General features: G+C 38.6%; 1 protein-coding gene across 1 annotated transcript in view; it reads right to left on the reverse strand.

Annotated features, from left to right (window-relative positions):
• The window catches only part of RNGTT (RNA guanylyltransferase and 5'-phosphatase), a 327,349-nt gene that overhangs the window by 126,234 nt on the left and 183,696 nt on the right, over nucleotides 1-17,419 (reverse strand). Inside the window, exon 13 of the mRNA XM_062186494.1 lies at nucleotides 12,741-12,841. Within this exon, the coding sequence (XP_062042478.1) occupies nucleotides 12,741-12,841 (101 nt within the window). The remainder of the gene's footprint in view (nucleotides 1-12,740; nucleotides 12,842-17,419) is intronic.

Genomic DNA, 17,419 nt, shown 5'->3' on the forward strand with positions numbered 1-17,419 from the left:
GAGAGGAAAAGGAAAGCAAAGTATAGGAGACGAGCCTCTGAGAGAGATTACGCTTTTATGGAAAAATGATTACTGATCTAGATAGTAATTGACCTCTGGAACTGTATGCAATGTTTTATGTATCCAAGTCAACTTTCATGCCCCTGACACAGTTGAATAATGTAAACCCCTTCCAAACAAAAAAAAACAGTTCAGGGTCATAGAAGAAATCAAAAGAGAAATCAAAAACTTTCTGGAAGAAAATGAGGATAACAACATAACATATCAAAACTTATGAGATACAGCAAAAGCAGTGTTAAGAGGAAAGTTAATATCAATAGGTGCCTACATCAAGAAATTGGTAAGGCACCAAATAAATGAGCTTTCAATACATCTCAAGGATCTAGAAAAACTGCAGCAAACTAGACCCAAAACTAGCAGGAAAAGAGAAATTATTATTAGAGAAGAAATCAACAGAATGAATCAAAAAAAAAAAATTACAAAAGATCAGCCAAACAAGGAGTTCGTATTTTTTTTTTTAAATAAATAAAACTGACACCCCACTGGCCCAACTAACTAAAAAAAAAAGATAAAAGACCCAAATCAATAAAATCAGAGATGAAAAAGGGAATGTAACAACAGACACCACAGAAATATAAAGAGTCATCAGAAATTACTACAAAGAGTTGTATGCCAGCAAACAGGGAAATCTATCAGAAATGGATAGATTCCTGGACACATGCAACCTACCTAAATTGAACCATGAAGACATAGAAAACTTAAACAGACCCATAACTGAGACAGAAATTCAATCAGTAATAAAGGCCCTCCCAACAAAGAAAAGCCCAGGACTCGATGGATTCACTGCTAAATTCTACCAGACATTTAAAGAAGTACCTAACTCCAATTCTTCTCAAACTTTCAGAACAATCGAAAAAGAGGGAATCCTCCCAAATTCTTTCTATGAAGCCAGCATCACCTTAATTCTTAAGCTGGAAAAAGATGCAGCATTGGAAGAGAATTACAGACCAATATCCCTGATGAACATAGATGCAAAAATCCTCAATAAAATCCTGACTAATAGAATACAACAACACATCAGAAAGATCATCCACCCAGACCAAGTGGGATTTATCCCTGGTATGCAGGGATGGTTCAATGTTCGCAAATCAATCAACGTGATACACCACATTAACAAACTGCAGAAGAAAAACCATATGATTATCTCAATAGATGCAGAGAAAGCATTTGATAAAATGCCCTTCCATGACGAAAACTCTAAGCAAATTGGGTATAGAAGGAACATTCCTCAATACAATCAAAGCAATTAATGAAAAACCCACGGCCAGCATCCTATTGAATGGGGAAAAGTTGGAAGCATTTCCACTAAGATCTGATACCAGACAGGGATGCCCACTCTCACCACTGCTATTCAATATAATTCTGGAAGTTTTGGCCAGAGCTATTAGGCAAGAAAAAGAAATTAAAGGGATACAAATTGGGAAGGAAGAACTCAAACTATCCCTCTTTGCAGATGATATGATTCTTTATTTAGGGGACCCAAAGAACTCTACTAAGAGACTATTAGAACTCATAGAAGAGTTTGGCAAAGTAGCAGGATATAAAATCAATGCACAAAAATCAACAGCCTTTGTATACACAGGCAATGCCACAGCTGAAAAAAAAATTTCTAAGATCAACCCCATTCACAATAGCTACAAAAACAATCAAATACCTGTATCCTTCTGCCATGCTCTATTGGTGGAGTGGAGGGACACTTTCTGGCATAAGAATGTTCTAAGGATTATCCTGTATCCTCCCTAGAGTAAGTCATTTCTCTGAGGACTTCTGGTTCTCTTCTTCAAGGAATGTTATTAGACACCAGTGTCTGGGTGTTAAATGTGCTCATTATTGCTGAAGTATCTTTGTTTCTAGGTCCTGTCAGTGCACAGAGCTAGGAAATGTGTTAATACATATATCAGCTATTACACACAAATTTATATATACTCCTATTCATGCACAAGTATGTATACATACATATATGTATATATATATATGTATGAATAAATGTGTATATACATATATATGTATATATTTATATATAAATTTATAAAATATATAAAATATATAATATATTTTATAATATATATATGTGTATACACATATATATATTAAAAGGCAGAGTTAGAGAGAGAGAGAGATCAATCTTCCATCCGTTGGTTCACCCACCAAATGGCCACAATGACCAGGGCTGGGCCAAGCCAAATCAGGAACTTCATCCAGGTCTCCCACATGGGTGCAGCAGCTCAAGTACTTGGTTCATCTTCTGCTGCTTTCCCAGGCACATTAGCAGAGATCTGGATGGGAAGTGGAGCAGCTGGGACTCCAACCAGTGCTCATATGGGATGTCAGAGTTGCAGGCGGTGCTTTAACCTGCTGCTCCACAACACCCGCCCCTAGATATGTATTATTTTAAAACTCCTATCATCTAACAGGATGCTTCACTGCATTCCACCATTTCATATTTGTATCTTTTTCCTTCCTCACAGAGAACCCTAACTCCCAAAATGTTCAATACTCATTTGTTCAATCCTATAACACTTCTAAAACAGTTCAGAGGTGAGCCACACACACAGGTAACTTCTTTCCTCTCCCAGGCCACACTGGGAATGAAACAGTATCAAGAATGTTGACATTAATAACCATTTTAAGACCAGAAGTCAAGGAAGCATTTGTCTTCAAAGACATCTGGGTGATGAGAATATTTTCAAATAAGAAAGCAGTTACTATGGGCCCTTTTCTAAAAATGTTATTCATTTAGAAATATGATAAGCAATATGCCAAAGAGCTTAGTCATAAGTATTGAACATAATGATACTGACTACTTTAGAATTTGTATCTTTAATTTAACTTCTTTGAAATAATTTTTAAATGCAATATAAATGAAACCATTAAATATTTCATTTCAAAACAGAAGCAAGCAGGGATGGGAGATGAGGGGAAGGCTCTCCCAGCAAAGTAATGACTTTCCCCTCCTAGGTAGTTTATTAGCTGTATTCTTGCTGACTTACTCCTTTCTTGCATAAGGACATTTTTTCAACATCCTGAATCATATTTTACTACTGTAATCTTTCCTAAGAAATAATAACACTAGTTAAAATATGCATGAGCAACAAAATCATTTTTAAAATAAACCTAAGCAAAAGGGGGAAAAAAATCACTCTTGTCAGCAGAGCTGGAGGATTGTTTCAACAGGAGGTAAAGTTTGTGGTCAGTTCTAAATAGTCCACTGTGCTTGCTATTAAGTTACCATTTTTCAAACTTCAAATGCACAGAACTTAGTTGCTTAACAGATCTGAGTCCTTTGATAGCAAGACTAAACCAGATTTCCTTCTAGAATACCCCAGCAATACTATCACAAGTATCTACTAAAAACCCAAGGCTGGCATACTATAGTTCACCACTTATATTTGGGCTGACACCTGTCTCTGTAAATAAAGTTTCCCTGTAAAACAGCTACATTCATTCTTATATTTTGCACTACAATGTCAAAATTAAATAGTTGAGAGACTGTGTAGACCACAAACCCTAAAATACTACCTTGCCTTTCATAGAAAAACAAACAAGAAAATATGTTGCCCCTTCTGTAAATCTTCCAATTATTTTTCAAAGGACCAGTGACATTTGCTAGGGTTGATTATACAATGGAAAATAGGGAAGTTCAGACCACTTGGAGATTACCAGATATTAATTTTAAACAGTAAATAAACATGAGTGGATGCCTTTGAAGAAATAAATAACTTAAGTGGGACTGTATGTCCACAAATACAATTTGTGGTTATTTTATTTTTTTAAAAGATTTATTTATTTATTTGAAAGTCAGAGTTACACAGAGAAAGAAGGGGAGGGGGAGGGGGGAGAATGGGTGCTGGGGCCCAAGGATTTGGGCCATCTTTCACTGCTTTGCCAGGCCATAGCAGAGAGGTGGATCAGAAGTGGAGCAGCTGGGACTTGAACCAGCTCCCATATGGGATGCTGGCACTGCAGGTGGCAGCTTTACCTGCTATGCCGCAGCACTGGCCCCCTGTGGTTACTTTCCAGCTACTGGATTGTGTAAGTGGAACAGAAAGACTTGGCATTTGTAAGAATTCTCTTATTGACTCTCTGACCCATGGAGTAAGGGTCATTCTGCCAGTGCAGGCCAAAACGAAGCCCCTAACTTCGCCCTCCCTCCCAGAGGAATAAACCAAAAGCATTCCCAATGTAAGTGCAGAGATGAGTGCCACCAGCAAAGACTTGGAATGACTATGGATTATCATAAATTTGCAGTTGCTGTTCCAGATGTGCTACCTCTAGTGAAGCAAATCAACACAGCCTCTGAAATCTTACATGCAACTTCAAGCTAGCAAATATTCTCTCTATATACCAATCTAAGGTCTGTCAGGATAGCCTTTCCAAAGCAAAAGCCTTGCACTACACTTGTACTATCTACTAATAAAGGGGAGTTACAGTGCTAAGTTTTTATGGATTTTGGAGCACATTCCAACTCCTCTGGTCACTTTTTTTTTTTTTTTTTTGGGACAGGCAGAGTGGACAGTGAGTGAAAGAGACAAAGAGAAAGGTCTTCCTTTTCTATTGGTTCACCCCACAATGGCTGCTGCAGCCAGCACGCTATGGCCAGCGCACCACGCTGATCCGAAGCCAGGAGCCAGGTGCTTCCTCCTGGTCTCCCATGAGGGTACAGGGCCCAAGGACCTGAGCCATCCTCCACTGCACTCCCAGGCCACAGCAGAGAGCTGGACTGGAAGAGGAGCAACCGGGACAGAATCCAGTGCCCCAACCGGGACTAGAACCAGGTGTGCCAGCGCCACAGGTGAAGGATTAGCCTATTGAGCCGTGGCGCCAGCCTTGGTCACCATTTTTAAGCTGTGATCAGAGCACGGGAAAGGTCTACACTAAGTCCTGACTGCAGCATAAGCTGTTCTGCTCCTTGGGCTCTTATGACTCAGTGTGAGCCTCTAGCAAGCCCCAACCAGACAGCATACCACAATCTTTAGGATTTTAGGTTAAAACTGTGCCACTTTCTAAAGATCATTATACTTTTGATAAACAAACCGTGGATTGCTACCAGCCTTGACGGACACTGAAGATCAAAGCCTGGGGGGCAAAAAAGCATGTGATGACGGAAGCTGCCCATGATAAACTGGATGACTAAAAGACTGGACAGCTGCTCACAGCAAAGATGAGGTGGCAGTTGATTCTGGTAGTCCCAGCTGGTTCTGCTGAGGTTTATCCTAACAGGCCTAGACCCAGCTTCACTGGGTCTCATAAGAAACACAAACACCTGCTGGCCAAGACCCTCTTCCTCAGATGTCTGAGCACAGAGCCCCAGGACCCTTCCTGAGGCAAGAACAGCAGCTGGGCAGCAACCATCTTACGAATGCTGCAGGGCCCCACCGAATGTTTGAATTTAATGAGGGAATCCTCATTCCTGTGTTCCCCCAGTATCTGCAAGGTAAATGCTTCCTGCAGTGCTTGCTTCTGCTTAAGATTCTTTTGTCTTTTTGGTGTGTTAGTAACGAATAATAATTCTTCATGTTAAATGCATTCTACTAAAATAATTGCTGTTTTCCTGGTTTTTATTAGATTCAAACTGATATATCTATTTTAACATCATAAAACTATGCGTGAATGTAAAATCAAGTAATAAAGTAGGATGCTAGGTCTGAGTCCAATCTCAAAGCTCTAAGAAAATCTTGCATCGCAGCAAAAATTTTATGATCCAAAATGCAGATCCTTTTCTTTAAAACACACACACATACACACACAGGCCGGCGCTGTGGCACAGTGGGTTAAAGCCCTGGCCTAAAGCACTGACATCCCACATTGGCACCTGTTCGGGTCCCGGCTGCTCCTCTTCCGATCCAGCTCTCTGTTATGGCCTGGGATAGCAGGGGAGGATGGCTCAAGTCCTTGGGCCCTGTACCCATGTGGGAGATCTGGAAGAAGTTACTGGCTCCTGACTTCGGATAGGCACAGCTCCGGCCCTTGCGGCCATCTGGGGAGTGAACCGACAGATGAAAGACCTCTCTCTCTGTCTCTACCTCTCTCTGTAACTCTGTCTTTCAAATAAATAAAATGAACCTTTAAAAAAAAAAAAAAACACTATTAGAGATTCTTAGAATGTTATTAGCAAATTTCCTGGACTGAAAACACAAACAGAAAGATATATGAGCACGACTATATTTTTAAAAGAGGCTTTTACAGTAAAAAAGAGATTCAGTATTTCCAACTTTTCACTATTAAAAGTGATACTTTGGGGCCAGTGCTGCGGCGCAGCGGGTTAACGCCTGAAGCGCCAGCATCCCATATGGGTGCCAGTTTGAGACCCGGCTGTTCCACTTCCGATCCAGCTCTCTACTATGGCCTGGGAAAGCAGTAGAAGATGGCCCAAGTCCTTAGGCCCCTGCGCCTGCGTGGGAGAGCTCAAGGAGGCTCCTGGCTCCTGGCTTTGGCTCGGCACAGCTCTGGCAGTTGTGGCCTACTGGGGATTGTACCAGTGGATGGAAGACCTCCCACCCCTCCTCCCTCCCTCTCTCTCTCTCTCTCTGCCTCTCCTCTCTCTGTGTAACTGTGACTTTCATATAAATAAATAAATTAAAAAAAAAAAAGTAATACTTCATGGGGTGGGCAATTCACCTAATGTTAAAGAGCCTATTTAGGGTGCCTGCATCCCATATCAGAGTGCCTGGGTTTGAATCCCAGCTCTATTCCTGATTCCAGCTTCCTTCAAAAATACACTCTAGGAGGCAGCAGATGATAGCTCTAGCAGTTCAGTCCCTGACACCCACATGGGAGACCTGAATTGAGTTCCCGGCTTCAGGCGGACCCAACTGCGGACATTTGAGGATTGGACCAGTGGATAGGAATGCTCATTCATGCTCTCGCTCACTCTCTTCCTATCTCTGTGTCTCCCTGTCATATGATTTTTTTAAAATTCGTACATACAAACATTTTTTAATTATCTTTTGTTTATATGTTCCACAAATTACTATTTCTGGAGAGACTACTACATACTAGCCATCATGCTACTAGGTACTAGAAATACAACTCTGTACAAGACATACAATATATCTCCTTTCACAAAATCTGAGCATATCTTCTCAGGAGATTTTATATATATATAAAACATACACACACATACACACTAACTTACTGATCCATAGAAGAGTTGTACACAATTTGTATTCCTACCAAACAGCTTAGGAAACTGCCTGTATGCTTACACCCTAATCAAAAAGGACACTGCAGATATTTACAATGTGATAAAAAAATTAAATTTCACTATTGTTTTAGAATGTATATTTCTTATTATAAGGAGAAAAATATCCTTATAATTTACCAGAAAAGTACTGCTGTTTCATCCAGAGTATTTATATTTCCTCTTAATAATACCAAATGAATGTATTTTTGAATCAATGAGTTACAAATAAATTCTGAGATTAAATTAATAACCACAAACATCAAGATGAGAAAAGGAAATTCTTATCGAGTTCTGTTCTGAATTTACTTACATCATTTATTTAATCCTCATAAAGGCTTATAAAGCATTTTTTGCATTTTGCATCTTCACATTTTGCCTACTAGTTCACTCTTCACAACAAATTATGCCTCATGACTTCGGACACTTTACGGATGAGGAAGCTTAGATAGATTAAGAAACAGCCACACATTAAGTAAGAAATGCACCTGGGATTCCGTACTCAACAGCTTTGGCCAATAACCCATGTTCTTACTCACTATACATACTGCTAAGGTTATTTTAAGAGACTTGCTACAAAAAAAACTGTATGAATAAAAGTCATGTGCCTTTGTTGTGGTCTTACTCTCTGGATTTTTAACAGTTCATAATCAATTATACAAAGAAGTCAATGATACATGCATCTTAAAAGGGGAAGATCGGGCCGGCGCCGCGGCTCACTAGGCTAATCCTCCGCCTTGCGGCACAGGCACACCGGGTTCTAGACCCGGTCGGGGCACCGATCCTGTCCCGGTTGCCCCTCTTCCAGGCCAGCTCTCTGCTGTGGCCAGGGAGTGCAGTGGAGGATGGCCCAAGTCCTTGGGCCCTGCACCCCATGGGAGACCAGGAGAAGCACCTGGCTCCTGCCATTGGATCAGCGCGGTGCGCCGGCCGCAGCGCGCCTACCGCGGCGGCCATTGGAGGGTGAACCAACGGCAAAAGGAAGACCTTTCTCTCTGTCTTTCTCTCTCACTGTCCACTCTGCCTGTCAAAAAAAAAAAAAAAAAAGTGGGGGTGGGGGTGGGGGGATCAACATGGATTACAATCAAACAGGAAATAATTCACATGGACTTACACGATGCATTGGAAATTGTAGGAATAGCAGGAAGGAATATGGACTTCTAAATCTATTTTCATTAAAACAACAAAAATAACATCTAACAATTAAATGCTTAGTATGCCCAATTCTGCTCTAAATGTTTTACGTATAAATGCTTTTCAACCCTCACAGAAGTCTTATGAGGTAAATTCCTATTTTATTGTTGAAGAGACTGCTCCATGTAAGAAGTGATGTGCTCAAAGTCTCAGAGCTAGTACACAGATTTCAACCCAGGAGGTCTGGCTCTAGAATCTGTGTTCTGAACTCCTATGCTATATAAATAGTATGTTTATACTCTCTAAGTCACTGACACTGAAACCAAGAGCTCAAGACTCCCAAAGCAGAGACTACCTTTGTAAGTCTCATCATTGATAATGACAATGGTTTTCTAATACAAATTAGTTAATACACAACCACAAGATTTTTAAAACAATGGAGAGTACTCAGATGAAAATCTATACTATATGTTTATACAACTCAACACAAACTCTAAGATATATAAAATTTATTTTAGGCTATGATAAATCACCAGAAATTATAAAGGACAAAAAAAATTTAGGTTCTAATTGCCATTAACAGGGCATTTAACACATAGATCTATATGTGTGTGTGTTCATTATAGCAGCTAAGTGAGACTCAAAACCATAGTGAAGGTAGGGATTTAACCTAGCAGTTAAGACACTGGTTATGACACCCACGATCCCCACTGAAGTGCCTGGGTTTCATTCTTGGCTCTAGTTCTTGACTCTAGCTTCCCGCTAATACAGACTCCAAGAGGGAGCAGGTGATGCCTCAAGTATTAGGATGCTGTCACCCACATGGGACCTGGATTGTGTTTCCAGCTCCCAGCTTTGACCCCAGTTCAGTCCTCACCAGTAGAGGAATTTGAGGAATGAACCAGTAGATAGGAACTTTATTTGCCTGTCTCTGTCTCTCCTCCTCTCAAATAAATAAATGAATAAATTTTAGGAAAAAAAAAAAAAACCTAGAAAACCTAAGACTTCATTAAATAGAATCACTGCAGATATTTTCAAAAGTTAGTATTTATATTATATTATACCTTTCAAGACATTTCGTCCCATATTAAGTTTTGTTGAAATAATCTGGAAGCAAAATCATGAAAAGAAATTAGTTTATAGAGGCTGGCGCTGTAGTGCAGCGGGTTGACGTCCTGGCCTGAGGTGTCAGCATCCCATATGGGCACTGGTTTGAGTCCTGGCTGCTCCACTTCTGACCCAGCTCTCTGCTATGGCCTGGGAAAGCAGTAGAAGATGGCCCAAGTCCTTGGGCCCCTGCACCTGCATGAGAGACCCAGAGAAAGCTCCTGACTCCTGGCTTCAGATCAGCATAGCTCTAGCCGTTGTGGCCAACTGGGGAGTGAACCAGCTGATGGAAGACCTTTCTCTCTCTGCCTCTTCTCTCTCTGTGTAACTCTTTCAAATAAATAAATAAATCTTTTAAAAAAAAATAGTTTATCACATGGTATTTCAGTATCTTAGTCCCACTTTGTTGTTAAATACTATAATTCCTTTTTTTTTTTTTTTTTTTTTTTGACAGGCAGAGTTGACACGGAGAAAGAGAGAGGAGAGAGAGAGAAAGGTCTTCCTTTTCCATTGGTTCACCCCACAACGGCCACTGCAGTCAGCGTGCTGCGGCTGGCACACCGCGCTGATCCAAAGCCAAGAGCCAGGTGCTTCTCCTGGTCTCCCATTCAGGTGCAGGGCCCAAGGACTTGGGCCATCCTTCACTGCACTCTCGGGCCATAGCAGAGAGCTGGACTGGAAGAGGGGCAACTGGGACAGAATCCGGCGCCCCAACCGGGACTAGAACCCAGTGTGCTGGTGCCGCAGGTGGAGGATTAGCCTAGTGAGCCACGGCGCCAGCCAGGCCTATAATTCTTAAATAAATTTTTTTAAATGTATTTATTTATTTGAAAGGCAAAGTTACAGAGAGGCAGAAGCAGAGGCAGAGGCAGAGAGAGAGAGAGAATCTTTCATCTGCTGGTTTATTCCCCAAATGGCTGCAACAGCCAGAGTCAGGCCAATCCAAAGTCAGGATCCAGGAGCTTCCTCCGGGTCTCCCATGTGAGTGCAGGTGCCCAAGCACTAGGGCCATCTTCTACTGCTTTCCTAGGCAATAGCAGAGAGTAGACTGAAGTGGAGCAGCCAGGTCTTGAACTGGAGTCCACACGGGATGCTGGTACTGCAGGTGGCAGCTTTACCCGATATGCCACAGTGCTGCCCCACATACTATGATTCTTATGACCAAGGGACCCACTACTCTCCTTTCATAGTATTACATCTTCTCTCATATTTAATAACTGTTGATCATTATATATAAACTCATTTATTTACTGAAAACTGCTATACTGTCTAACATTCTTTACAAGAAAAAGGCATATTATACTACTCTAACTGAATAATGCATGTTTTATGTAATTTACCAATTATACTTCAAATTTAAATATTATTTTAAAACTGACACCATGTTACATAAATTATGTGCCTGCACTGATGTAACCTGCATATTCCTATCTGAAAATCACCTTTAATAGTGACATTGGTATGTTTAAACATGCACTAGGATTAAGAGGAATTCAATTATTTGTAAGAAGACATAAACAGGCCTTAAATTTTTAAAGAACAAAACATTTAGAACATACCAAGAAAAAAGCAGAAAACTACTAAAATAATAACTTTTTGCTATATTTCATTATAACATGTAATTGCAAGAAAAGATATCAGTTTTTGCTACGTGGAGAAATGGGCAATCTATGTATAACCTCATATTATAATCTGTAAAAGGCAAAACTAAATGATTTCTCAAAACTCAAAGAAACAATCAAAAAAACACATAGAGCTTATACTCCTTTACCAAATGTAAATAAATATCACAATAGGCAAAAACAGAGCTTTAGTGATAATGAAATTTAACACATTCTACCTTCTTTTAATATTTTCCATCTGTTTATTTTAATAATAAATAATAAGTTTTAAAAGTTATGTGCCAGCTGAATTAATTACTCAGTTTCCACTATTTTAGAAGTGCACAAGGCACTTCCATGAGATGGTATCAAGCCTATACCCAGCTTTCATGATTACTGATGGACAGACTCCACAATCCTCTGGCAACCCTTTGTTGAGAAGAATAATCCTTAACTTACTATGTATTGCCATTTATCCCACTTTTAGATAAGAGAAACACTATTTTTGTAAACTACCTCATAATCATTTGTGTGTGTGTATGTGTGTTTGTGTGTGTGTATGTGGGGGCTGGGAGTCTAAAATTATCTATCCTTAGATTAAAAGCAGAACAAAGCTAAATACCTATTTGAGGGCTTCAGATAGTTGTTTTAACAATTTTTTTTTGCCATTAAAGCCACATGGCAAATTAAGGCACAAAAATTTAAAGATATCAAATATTAAATTGTCTACTTTTTGAATATACACATCCATTATGTCTTTATCATATTCTCTTTTTTACTTAAAATTCAACAACACTGCATGGTATCCCTTCTTTGAGAATGGACTTCCCCTTAAGAGACTATTTTAATATTATGGAATCTAGACTCATAACTAATAATCTTTTTAATTAGCTACAAAAGGGTGTATCTGTGTTTTACCTTTGACAAGTAAAAAGAATGTCATGGCATGCATTGGTAAACTTTAATCTCTTTGCTAGCATTATTTTATTTACTCTCTTTATTATTTCCTTGATTAAAATTTTCTATTTTATTATATTTACTTAGATTAGAGACGGGGTAAAGTGAAATAATATGAAGCTTTGGAAAAATTATGAAAATATTCATGCTTAAGCATCCTTTACTCTAAAAGCATGTAAAAAGCATAAAAGATTAAGAAATAAAAAATACTTAATGAACATTGTGAAAAACATTAGTGAGAGTAAACAACTAAAGTATGGAAAAATAAGTATGCTTGCCATGTAGATGAAAGCACAAAGTAATTTCCGCCAATGTTGTAAGCACTTACTTTAATGTACTTAATGTACTTAACGATAATACCAATGATCACAGTTTACATAAATAACTCACTTGCCAGTATTACTTTTGAGTGAAATCTATTTGCACTTTAACAATTTAACAATCTTTAACTGTACTATTTTTAAAAAGGCTCTTAATATTGAAATTACTAAAGTTGAAAGGATATTAAATTTTAGCAAAATAACTGTCACAGGTCAAAAGAATAATCTGTGAAAATGAAACAGATGCATATGTACATACATAAAGTATACTGTAAAATATTTTACTTTATTTTTATTAAAGTATTACCTGCAGATAGTAAAGCTTTCCACAAAGAGTATTATTTCATGTAAAAATGGTAGGGAATCAAATTGTGTACTCACCCTTCTCCTCCCATTCTTGTTATCTTCAGGCGAAAATCCACAGAATTCAGACTGGGAGGTTTCCACTTCAAAATATCATCACATCGACCAGGTTTATATTTCTGTAGTGAATTAAAATGGTCATTAACAGTCAATAAGAAGCTAAAAAGTAAAGATTCAATTTAGTAAACACAATATTACTTTTTTATTAAGAAAAACAACTACTTTTATCTTCAACCACCAAGTGACGCTTGATATCTACCTTCTTATTGATGGCCTTTCTCCTTTTCCTACCAAATACATGCAGAAAGTTAGTGAAAGTTCACAAGAAAAATAAAACCAGTTATTCTGGCCAATCTTTCTATGACTTCAAAGAAGAATGGTAATGGGAAAAATTTTCTTGTTCAGCTTCACTGAGGAATAACGGATAATGAATAAAAGTTAACAGGACAAATAGATACAAGTAAATACCAAGGAGAGTGGAATGGCTGAGTCACAAAATGTATGTCAGACTTTGTAAGAAATTCTTGGTGCCAGTGCTGTGGCATGGCAGGTAAAGCCACCTCCTGCAGTGCCAGCATCCCATATGGGCACCAGTGCCAGTCCCAGCTGCTCCACTTCAGATCCTGCTCTCTGCCATGGCCTGGGAAAGCAGTAGAATATGGCCCAAGTCCTTGAGCTCCTGCACCCATGTGGGAGACCCAGAGGAAGCTCTGGGCTCCTGGCTTTGGATAGGCCCAGCTCTGGCCATTGCAGCCATTTGGGGAGTGAACCAGAGGATGGAAGTCCTCTCTGCCTCACCTCTCTGTAACTCTGCCTTTCAAGTAAATAAATAAATCTTTTTATTTGTTTAAAGAAAAAAACCTGTCAAACTGTTTTTCCAAAGTGGCTATAACATCCATCCCCACCAGCAACTAAGAGAGGTCCACATCTTCCAAGGACAAACTAGGCCCTTCTCAACTTTCTAATTCTAGTCATTCTAAAGTGTGTGTCTCATAATTTCAATTTGTGGTGTTCTAATGAAAAAACATGGTGAAGACCATTGCATCTGCTTGTTGCTAGCTGTATGAATTCTTTTGGTGAAGAAATTGTTCAGATATTTTACTCTTGTTTTTACTAAGCCTTTTCTCTCATTGTTGGCCTTTAAGAGTTGTTTATATATTCTGGACAAATACCCTTGGTTGTATATATGTACTACAGATATTTTTTGACCATTGATGACTTTTCTTTTCATTTTCTTAACAATTTCTTTTGAAAATTTTTCATCTTTTAAATTATGTAATTTGTGCTTTTGGTGTCCTACTTAAGGAATATTTCCCTAACTTAATGTCACTACAACTTTCTACCATGTTTTTATTAGAGATGGTTTACAATTTTAGCTCTTACTTTTAAGTATATGATCTATTTAAGGTTTATTCATTTATATGCTGTGAAGCAAAAAGTTGGGTTCACTGGCAAATGAGTCAAATAAATCCACAAAAAACCATTTGTTGAAAAGACAATGTTTTCCTCACTGAATGGTCTTGGTTCGTTTGTCAGTAATCAGCTGTTCAGGGACAGCAACTGGCCTAGTGGTTAAGCCAACAGTTGGGATGCCCACTTCCCATGACAGAATGCCTGGGTTCAAGTCCGAGTTCTGTCCCTGATTCTAGCTTTCTGCTAATACATATTCCACAAATAAATTCCTGTATACTTGCTTAGAATAAAAATTTGTTAGAAATGTTAAAAATAGAGACCGGCACTGTGGTGCAGCAGGTTAAACACCAGCATCCCATATGGGTACCACCAGCTGCTCCACTTCCAATCCCGCTCCCTGCTAATGTGCCTGGGAAAGCAGCAGAGGATGGTCTAGTGCTTGGGCTCCTGCCACCAATGTGGGAGACCTAGATGTGGCTCCTGGCTCCTGGCTTTGGACTGGCCCAGTCCTGGCCGTTGAAGCCATCTGGGGAATGAACCAGCAGATGGAAGACTCTGACTCTCTCTCTCTCTCTCTGTTTCTCCCTCCTTCTTTGTACTGCCTTTCAAATAAATAAATAAATCTTCAAAACAAACAAAAAGAGATTAATGAAACCTTTTGTCACTAGTGATTGTCCAGAGAATAGTATCATTTGTTTGTATAGTGCTGTCCATTGTAGTCATTTGGGGAATGAACCAGCAGATAGAAAACCTCTCTCTCTCTAACTCTGCCTTTCAAATAACATAAATAAATTTAAGGAAGGAGGGTAAATTTTTCAAGTTGTTGACTCACAAATAAAAGCAGATAAACAATTCTAGCAATAAAAGTATAAATAAATAAAACATTGATTTAAGCTTTTAAACTTAGGAAAATTTAAGGATTACAGTTTTGAAATATCTCATAATAGGTACTGCTATGGTTTGAATATGTCCCCTAAAGTTCATGTGTTAGAAACTTAACCCCCAAATTCCTGTATTACGGATTCTTAAGGTGGGGCCCCAGGACAGCAAAAGTGGCTTTGTAAAAGATCAAGCAGGCTTGCTCTATCTTGCCACATGATGCCCCCGCCATACTACAACACAGCAAGAAAGCCCTCCTCAGACACTTGAACAGATGCTGGTACCATGTTCCTGAACTTCCCAGTCTCCAGAACCAGGAGACAAATAAACTTCCATTCTTTATAAATTACCCAGTCTCAAGTCCTTTGCTATAACAATAGAAAACACATTGAGGTAAGAAATAATCAAACCTAAGAAGTGTTTTAATATGTAATTTTATTTGTATATTAAATATCATTCACATTCTCCTCTGTGGAAATCAAGACTCAATCTTCTCTATTGAAAAAACAGCATGAACTAACGCTCCTATTTTTACATAGCAATAATTCAGAAACTTAAGTCATTCCTTATCACAATGCCAAACAAATCACTTATTTTAATCTGAAATACTAGACTTGACATTATTAGGAATTTCAAAGCACTTTTATAAAAATTAATGTAATACATGAAAAAAATTAGAAAACAGTAGTTTTTTAATTACTGTAATTCCCAAATACTGAATGTACATTCAACAATGACAGATTTATGAGCAAATGTGCTGAAATACCTATTGGAATATAAATTCTACTTCAGAATTAAAATAACAATTTTGTACCTATGAATCACCTAGTAAAATGTTCAGTAAGTGTATGATAAATAATAAAATAAAAAGGAAAAAAAATTTAAATTCACTATAAAATATTTGTCAAGTATATTTATTTTTAAAATTAAAAATTTGAAATTATGAAATTAACAATGTTCATCAAAAATATATATACACATCACTATAAAAAGAAATCTTTTTTTCATGATCCCCAAAATAAGGGGAAAGATATACAACATAGGGACTTAGTATCTTAAAAATAAAAATTTGTAATTCATCAGACTTGAAATTCAAAATCTCAGTGATTTATAAATAAGGATTCAAGACATTCTTTCAAGCTACATATTCTAGGGTTTAAAGAGGGAGTAATGCACTTTATTGTTTTTATCTATTTACTTTTATTGATTTGAGAGTCAGAGAGTGACAGACACACAGAGAAACTCCCATCCCCTGGATCACTCCTCTAATGCCCTCGAGACCAAGGTGGGGCCAGGCTTTGCCAGGAGCCGGAACTCCATCCAGGTCCTTTAGGCGGGTGACCAAGGACCCAACCACTCGAAGAACTGCCTCCTGTCTCCCACGGTATGCATTATCAGGAAGCTGGAATCAGGAACAGAGCCAGAAAGAACTCAAACCCAAGCACTCTGATATGGGATAAAGGCATCCCAAATGGCATCTTAAGGCTGCACCAAACACAGGCACCAAGGAAATAATGCATTTTGAATTCACCAAATTCATCAGCACGTATCTAGTTTAAAATAAATATCAAAGCTGAATTTCTGGGTGGATGTTTGGTCTAGCAGTTAAGATGCTGTTTAAAATCCCTGTGTTTCATACACAGCGCCTGGATCAAGCTCCTCATTCTAGCTTCCTGTTATTATGGACCCTGGGTAGCAGAAGATGATGGCTAAGTAGTTAGGCTACTGCAACTTGGATTGAGTTGCCAGCTTCTACAGAAATGAACATGATTTTATCAGGTGAGCTGTCAGGGACAAAAAAAAACTGGAGATAGATTACAACTGAAGGTAATCACCAATATAAACTAAGACAGCCCTTCCATCTTAAACAAAACATGGTATGTCAGATAACAAAAAAAAAAAAAAAATGTCAGAAAGGTATTTACCTAATGACAGCAGAACCCACTTATAGGTGTGGGATGGCCAAACATCAAAGAAAAGTCTCTAAAATTAAAGTAGGAAGAAAACTGAGTGGAGGCATGAGTGATACATTTGTTGTATAAAGCAGCGGTTCTCAAGAAGGGGTCACCTCCCACCCTCCAACGCCCAAGGCACCTTATGTCCTGACCCAGGACATATTTGCCAATGCCTACAGACTTTTTGGTTGAATACAGGGAAGGGAATGTTACTGCCATCTAGTGGCTAGAGGCTATGGATGCTGCAAAACCAGCTATAATGCACAGGACAGTAACCCACAAATTGCCCAACTCAAAATGTCAGCTATGCCAAGGTTGAAAATCTTGATGCAAATGAAGCTGGTACTAATAACAGCAAAAAAGGTGAGATATTTAGCCCTTCTCGGCTTCTACTACTACCTCAATGATTTTTTTTTAATTTATTGACAGAAAGTGAGAGAGAGACAGAGA

This window comes from Lepus europaeus, chromosome 3 (genome assembly GCF_033115175.1).
Source record: "Lepus europaeus isolate LE1 chromosome 3, mLepTim1.pri, whole genome shotgun sequence".
NCBI classification, from domain to species: domain Eukaryota; kingdom Metazoa; phylum Chordata; class Mammalia; order Lagomorpha; family Leporidae; genus Lepus; species Lepus europaeus.